Source organism: Cotesia typhae, unplaced genomic scaffold (genome assembly GCF_013202065.1).
Source record: "Cotesia typhae breed Kobodo isofemale line unplaced genomic scaffold, CoteBio_Ctyphae contig_69, whole genome shotgun sequence".
NCBI lineage: Eukaryota > Metazoa > Arthropoda > Insecta > Hymenoptera > Braconidae > Cotesia > Cotesia typhae.
In genome coordinates, this window is record NW_027423763.1 from 422,819 (window position 1) to 429,530 (window position 6,712).

Consider the following 6,712-nt stretch of genomic DNA (forward strand, 5'->3'; position numbering starts at 1 on the left):
AACCCGACAAAATAAGAGTTTCAGAATTCAAATGATTGTTCTGTTGGAGTTTAGTAGTTTTGTTGGCTAATAAGAAGGTAAATTCAAGTTGCTAAATTAACTTGAAGTACGATTTGTGAAAGTTTAAATAAATTGTAGCTTCTGGTATGGAATGTCAGTTTAGTTTTAAGTTAAAGTAAAAAGCAATAATATTTCAATCAAAGATAGAAATTATTACTAATTAGACAATATCCTCTTTTTAAAAAAGCGCCATTCGGTCACACTTGACATGGATAGGTAGATTTCTTGTTTGAATATTCACGAAAACACTATTTAAAAATTAGAATTGTAATATATGAAAGAAATTTTTTTGTAAATTTAAAAACAAAAAAAAAAAAAAAAATTAATGCAATAAAATTCGACCCAATAGTATTGATGTAAAATACTGGGATGCACGTAAACCAGGTGCAGAAGATTTTTATATTTAGATAGTGCAGGGTGCTAGAGTAAATATTTTTAAACCAAGTATAATTATTTACGATAAAAAAAATTCTTTCTCATATTTTAAGAAGAAAATTTTTTTCCAAGAACCAAAAGTTTTTCCATAAAATGTAACACCTCCCCTCGTTAACTTAACTGCATTTTAGTGTAGCTAAACTTGGAAGAAACTTTATTTTCCAGACTACTATTGCTCTCACGAAATGAGCTTCGATTGGGAATCGTTCGACCCGAAATAAAACGAGGTTATTTTGAATTTAACGGCCCGAGTTTACGAGCCAAATAAACAAGTTTTGGTCGAGAGCACACTGGTATCGAATTCTGGGTAAGCTACTGAGATATCAACTTAATAATGTAAAATAGACTTCTGTCAATTAGAAGCCAGTAATATAGTATGGTGGTTAAAACATATAGAGCGTAGGTAGTGTTAGTTGCTCGGTCATAAACATCCTCTTAATGTAGGTTGTACCTTCACTACGGCAAACGACTCTGAAGCTATCCATCACTCTGTACTCGGCGAAAAGCCAATGACGTCGTTCATTCGCGCTGCGTTGGGACCATTTTCACCCCAGTGGGGTTTGCAGAGCAAAAACAACTTCAAAAAGAAACTAAAGAATCCCACCGAAACATTTAACGGGCTTCTGTTCTATTTTTTTCTTAACTTTTCTATCGCCCAGTGAATTTATGTTTATTTTTGCCAACGTCGGTAAAAATAGTCGATAAAAACTTTTCCAGAGACTGTTAGACAAATAGATGGATTTGTGTGCTTCATTTTCTCGAGATAATTTTTATACTTACATTTAATTAAACTTATCTATTTACTCTTCCTTTGTATCCTTCTATACCAAGTCAAATACGCTTGTTTTTATATTAAAGCTGTGGCTTACTGAATTTAAGAATTTAATTTTTGTTTATTGATTATATTTCGGACACTTGTGTACCTTGTCTTCTATAATTAAGTTTCAGTTTAAGTTCGAGGATAGAGATTGTTTAATTAAGCTTTTCGTTATTTACTGGAGTCAATTTTGCTATGGGTACATGCTAACGGTGAACTATAATGAGATTATAGAAGATTGTGTAGTCACTATAATGTAACCTTACATCTCCAAGGATCGAGTATTTTTTAAATAAGGCAAATTGGTTAGGAGCTTTTAAAAAATTTTTTTTGGGCTTAAAAAAAATTTGAATTTTTGAAAAAAAAAAGTTTTAATTTTGATAAAAATTATTTTTTGCATTTCTTCAAGTTCCAACCAAAAGTGCGTCGATTACCGAAATTAAATTTTTTTCTTACACAAAAAAAAAAGGTTTACTTGATTCAAGAAAATATTTTTTTGAGCGAAAAAAAAAATTTTTTTTTTGACAAATAATTTCACTTATTCCAACAAAATTAATTCTCTTTCTTTAAAAAATACGTATCTTGATCCAAAGAAATTTTTTTAGGTCAAGAAAATCTTGTTTTGAGAAAATTCAGCCTTTTGTTCCAAAAAATTTTGTTTTTGATAGAAGTAAATTTTCTTGCTTTGAGAAAATTTCTCTCTTGCTCCAAAAAATTAAATATAAAGATAGAAGTAAATTTTCATTAATATTTTTATTGATCAACATGTCAAGGTGAAAAAATTTTTTTATCAGCTGAAATAGGTCCGTAAAGTATCTAAAAATCTTGATCAAATATAAAAATTTATTGCATCAAGTATTTGTGATAATTTGAATTAATAAAAAATTACTTAACTCGAAAATTTTCTTGAGCCAAGAATTTGGTTCTAGATTACTTGTTCAAGAAATTTTTCTTTCTGTGTAAGCTTTCCTTATAATTATAAACTAATTATCAAGCAACAAAATAAGAAAAGCACAAGAAAAAACGGTATAAAATACAGAGTAATAATGATTGATGATTTAAGGGGTTGGCGGAACTTTATCTTCGGTTAGACATGAGGACAAGTCACTTTTATTCATCTTATGAACAACCCTTAGTACAGGAGCCATCTCACTGTGAGTTAAACTCCGTGAGTAGCACAAGTCATTGAATGAACATCAATGGAAAAAATAAAACCTAGATTAAATTAGATTGAAGGGTAAAAAAGCATAGAATAGTATTATGTGTACCAGTAACTGTAGTGAGACCAGTTCTTTAACATAAGCTCTCGGATGTAATGAATAAGGAGTCGATGTATAGAGCCTAGACTGGAGCAGAAAAGACTTCTGAAGCTTACTGGAAGCGTAAGATGCGGGTGAATGTCAACAAAATATAAGACGATTTAAAGTAAGTACAAAAATACGAAAATTAAAAAACGAGTCTGCTTTGTCGGATTTTATTTTATTAAAAATAAAAAATATTCATAAAATCTTACTTTTCAGATTTTATTGCTTCAAAAATTTTGGTACTTTACTTTTATCTGATCTTTAATTTTCCTGTGGGTACAAAACTTTTTAAAGTTTGATGACAATAAATTTATTCTCAAACTTTATTCTCTAAAGGGAGTCACTATTTTCTGAGACGAATGGAGAGCAATTTTCTCGGAAATTTAATGCCAAATTCTTAATATAATATTTAATTCAAATTAAATTCTCATTTCAAATTAAATTCTCTATAATATTTAATTTATTTTTTAAAGTTATTTCACTTTACAATATGTATAGAATAATGGCTACGTTTTGTTGTATTATTAAAAATTTTTTAATCAAATCAGGAATCGCAGAATGTCCCACAATTCCTGTGATTTTCACGATAATTCAAAAGAAAATTTCTTTCCGTTGAAATAATAAACTTCTTCGAAAAATAACATAACTGATGGATGTACAAAAAGAAAAAAAGACAAGTAGCAGCCAACAATTTTCCAATACCTTTGTTCTTGATGATCCTGTTGCTGAATTGGAAAATAATACTTCGCAACCTATTTAGTTGACAACAATAATAACAAAAATTACCTTTGATTGTTCCTAGCGTATTTTCCTTTACATTATTTCTAGTTATTATGAAGATAAATGGGTTCTTATTCGCGAAACAAATAAACTTTCGCTAAGTGAAGTAAAGTATAACGTTTACTTGTCTTGCAACGAGCATTGATTCAATCTCTTAAGCAAGGCTCTGCATTATAAAACCTGAAATATACACTTAAAAAAGTTTGTAAGAACATGTCTGTGAAATACAGGTTAAATTACTCTATTTATTTACAATATTTTTGCTTCTGTTCTATGTAATATATTAGTTTCATATATTTAACAGAAAAATTTTTAACACAAAATTTTTTTACGCTATAACGCAAAATTATTTACTGTGTAGACCACGAGTTACTTTAATTCTACATAAAATATAAATGATAAACCGATAATTTTCAGCATTGTCTACTTTTCACTCGGAATTGAGAAAAGCCCTTTATTTGTCGAGAACTTCCTCGGGCTCATGCTCTATCGTATAATTAACGTCCTGTAGCAATAAATTTTTTAAAATCTCCCACTTGTCTTTATTGGAAGATCGAATTAACGACTTTATCCGATAAGAAGATAAACTTTTTAAACATTTAAGTAAGAACAGGAAAGGATACAGAAGGCGTAAAAACTAAAAAAAAATTGCTCATTTTTTTTTTTTTATTTTAAACAATAATCTAATGTTTTAAATAAATAGTTTTCCATCTTGTACTACATAGTGTTATTGTAGAATTCGTAGATTTGCTTCATAGGCTGTTGACCGATCATATTCTTACGCTAGAATTAAATTATCGTTCATGTTAAATCGTCAGTAGATACTTGATCTAATATTACATCAATAGATTTTAATTTGATTGTAATTATGTTTAATCTAATTTGATAAATTCAATGAACAAATTATGCTCTAAGCTAACATATTTGTTATATTTTATATCGAAAGATATTTATGGATTTATGGAAAATTCTATTAATAATGGAATTTTAATGGATTAATGGAAGCATTCTATTAATCCATTAGGTTTCAATTATTTCATTAAAAAATCTATTGATTATAAAATATTATTGGAGTAATAGAAAATTCCATTAATAATAGAATTTTAATATATTAATTAAAAATGGAATTTTTTGATAATGAAATTTAAATGGATTAATCAAATTTTTCTTTTAATCCATTTTATTTCAATGGATTTATACAAATTTCCATTAATAATAGAACTTAATAATTAATTAATAAAAAAAAAAACTTGACTTTCTTAATAGTCGGATGACGTGTGAGTCGATAATTCATTAAGTTCTATTATTATAATATAAGTCTGATAATAATCGTTAAAGTATCATTAGTAACTAATCATTTTATGTGGGTTCTATTGTCTTTAATTTTTTATTGAGAAACTTCAAATAATAATTTAGATTTGATTGACGTCAATTTTTAAGTACAAGATAACGCCTTCGTTTTATTATATCATTCCAGCCCACTCATCAATTACAATTATTCCCTATAAAATAATTCTAAAAACTTGTGGCCATATTAAAGTTAGTCACTCTCTATTTCTTTCAGAACTCAGTTTTTCTAGCTCATCTAAAATGGCTATTAAAGTATTTTTGTTGATGATATTGTTTCACGCAAGCTTGGCTCGAAGCTTGGAATTAGAAATCGCTCAAAGCTACGAGAAGAATTTGAGCAGAAACGACTCCAAGATTATCAACATTACTCGAGAAATTTGGAACAAAACTATCAGTGAGGCAAACAGTTCTCTTATTTTGGACAATGTGGAAATTCAAACGGCTCAAATTCAAATTTTGGGTCTCGAAACACGGTATACTATATTGGCCAAGATTTTGGCGCACTTCGATTTTGAGGATAATCCAAAATTTGATAGATTTTGTTTTATCATTATTCATTCTTCACACATCTCAAAGGAGAAGGCTCTAATGAAATGCTTCAGAGAATTCAGGAATCCAATTTTCCGAGACGTTAAGGTTAGTATAATTTTTGAAACATTTTACTCTAATTATAATCCGAATCGCTACGAAATACTTTAATTGGAAAATTTTTTTCGTCTTTTTTCTAGATATATTTTTTATTAATACACTGATAAAAAAATTAACTTGACTCAAGAGGCAAAATCTTGAACCAACAATTTGGTGACTGTCTCGGATAGCTTAACTGGTAGAGCCTTCAGCGCGTAACCAAACGGTCCGGGTTCGAGTCTCGGTCTAGGCTGTCCGAATTATTTTTTCGGTTACCAAAAATTCCTACTGAGTAAGATCTCCCCTCTCCCTTTATCCTTTATTTCCCCAGTTCCCAAATTTGTCTTTAATGACAAACTTAGCTATGAATTATGGTCAAAAAAAATTTTCTTGTTTCAAAAATTTATTCTCTTGGATCAAGAAAATAATTTTCTTCAAAATGGTATTTTTGGTTCAAGATTTTGGCTCTCGAGTCAAGTTAATTTTTTTTATCAATGTATTATTATCCTTTGTTAGTAACACAGAATTAAAGTAACATTGCATAGTAAATTACAAAAAAAAATTGATTTTGCACATTCATAAATTTATTTAGTGCAATAAAAAAAAAAAAAAAAATTATTTACTCATAAAAAACAGTTTTTTTATAACGTGACGTTCAAATTCAGTTTATCATAATCAAAATATTGAATTATTAAGAAATTTATAAATTTTAATTGCTCGTCCGAGGAAGAAAATAATTTTTTTTTTTTTCTAAAATACCTACATCTATTATTTATAAACTAATTACCTTACATTGATCGATTTTTCAGGTTCTTAAAACGAGTGAAGAAGAAGGAATTAAAATAATGTATGATTACTACAATAAAACAATTCAATATGAAGATAGTATCAATTAAATTGTTAATTTTAAAGTATATTAATTTTTTTAATGTGATAATTGTACTATAATAAAATCAATAAAACTGAATGGAATGGAAATTATGATGAAATCAGCAGACATCTTATCATTTTTTTTTTTTTTAACAGAAAAAATAAATTAATATTAAGTAAATAGTTGAAAAAAAATTACAGTCATGGTTATTTAATTATCCTTAATCAGATAGAAAAATAATTTTTTGATTCAAAAATTTTTTTCTTTGAAAAAAAATTATTTTTTGAACAAACTTCAATTTTTAACACAAAATTTTTTTACGCATTGACGCAAAATTTTTAACTCTGTTTAAATCATTCTATCAATATTATTGAAACCATCTACATCTAATAGAATAACAGTTTTAGTGTTTAGATAATTATAGTTATTATAGCGTACAGGTGTTTGTTAATTGAAACTTATTATATC

The 6,712-nt window shown here is 27.5% G+C and overlaps 1 protein-coding gene across 2 annotated transcripts; it reads left to right on the forward strand.

The window, feature by feature from the left end:
* Positions 1–790: 790 nt before the first annotated feature.
* On the forward strand, positions 791–6,334 carry LOC141532813 (uncharacterized). Of its 2 annotated transcripts, XM_074251332.1 has the most exons (4): positions 791–802; positions 2,376–2,737; positions 4,961–5,382; positions 6,183–6,334. In XM_074251332.1, the coding sequence occupies exons 3-4, from the start codon at positions 4,987–4,989 to the stop codon at positions 6,267–6,269; spliced, it is 483 nt and encodes a 160-aa protein (XP_074107433.1). In that variant the 5' UTR covers positions 791–802; positions 2,376–2,737; positions 4,961–4,986; the 3' UTR covers positions 6,270–6,334. The 2 variants fall into 2 exon arrangements, with proteins under 2 accessions (XP_074107433.1, XP_074107434.1); XM_074251333.1 differs by lacking the exons at positions 791–802; positions 2,376–2,737 and having other exon boundaries at positions 4,647–5,382.
* The last annotated feature ends 378 nt before the right edge of the window (positions 6,335–6,712 follow it).

Excerpts from the sequence above, each read along its gene's own strand:
- LOC141532813 (XM_074251332.1), top strand. The coding sequence starts at position 4,987 with ATGGCTATTAAAGTATTTTTGTTGATGATATTGTTTCACGCAAGCTTG. Across the intron at positions 5,383-6,182 it reads CAATTTTCCGAGACGTTAAG|GTTCTTAAAACGAGTGAAGA; the intron begins GTTAGTATAATT and ends TCGATTTTTCAG.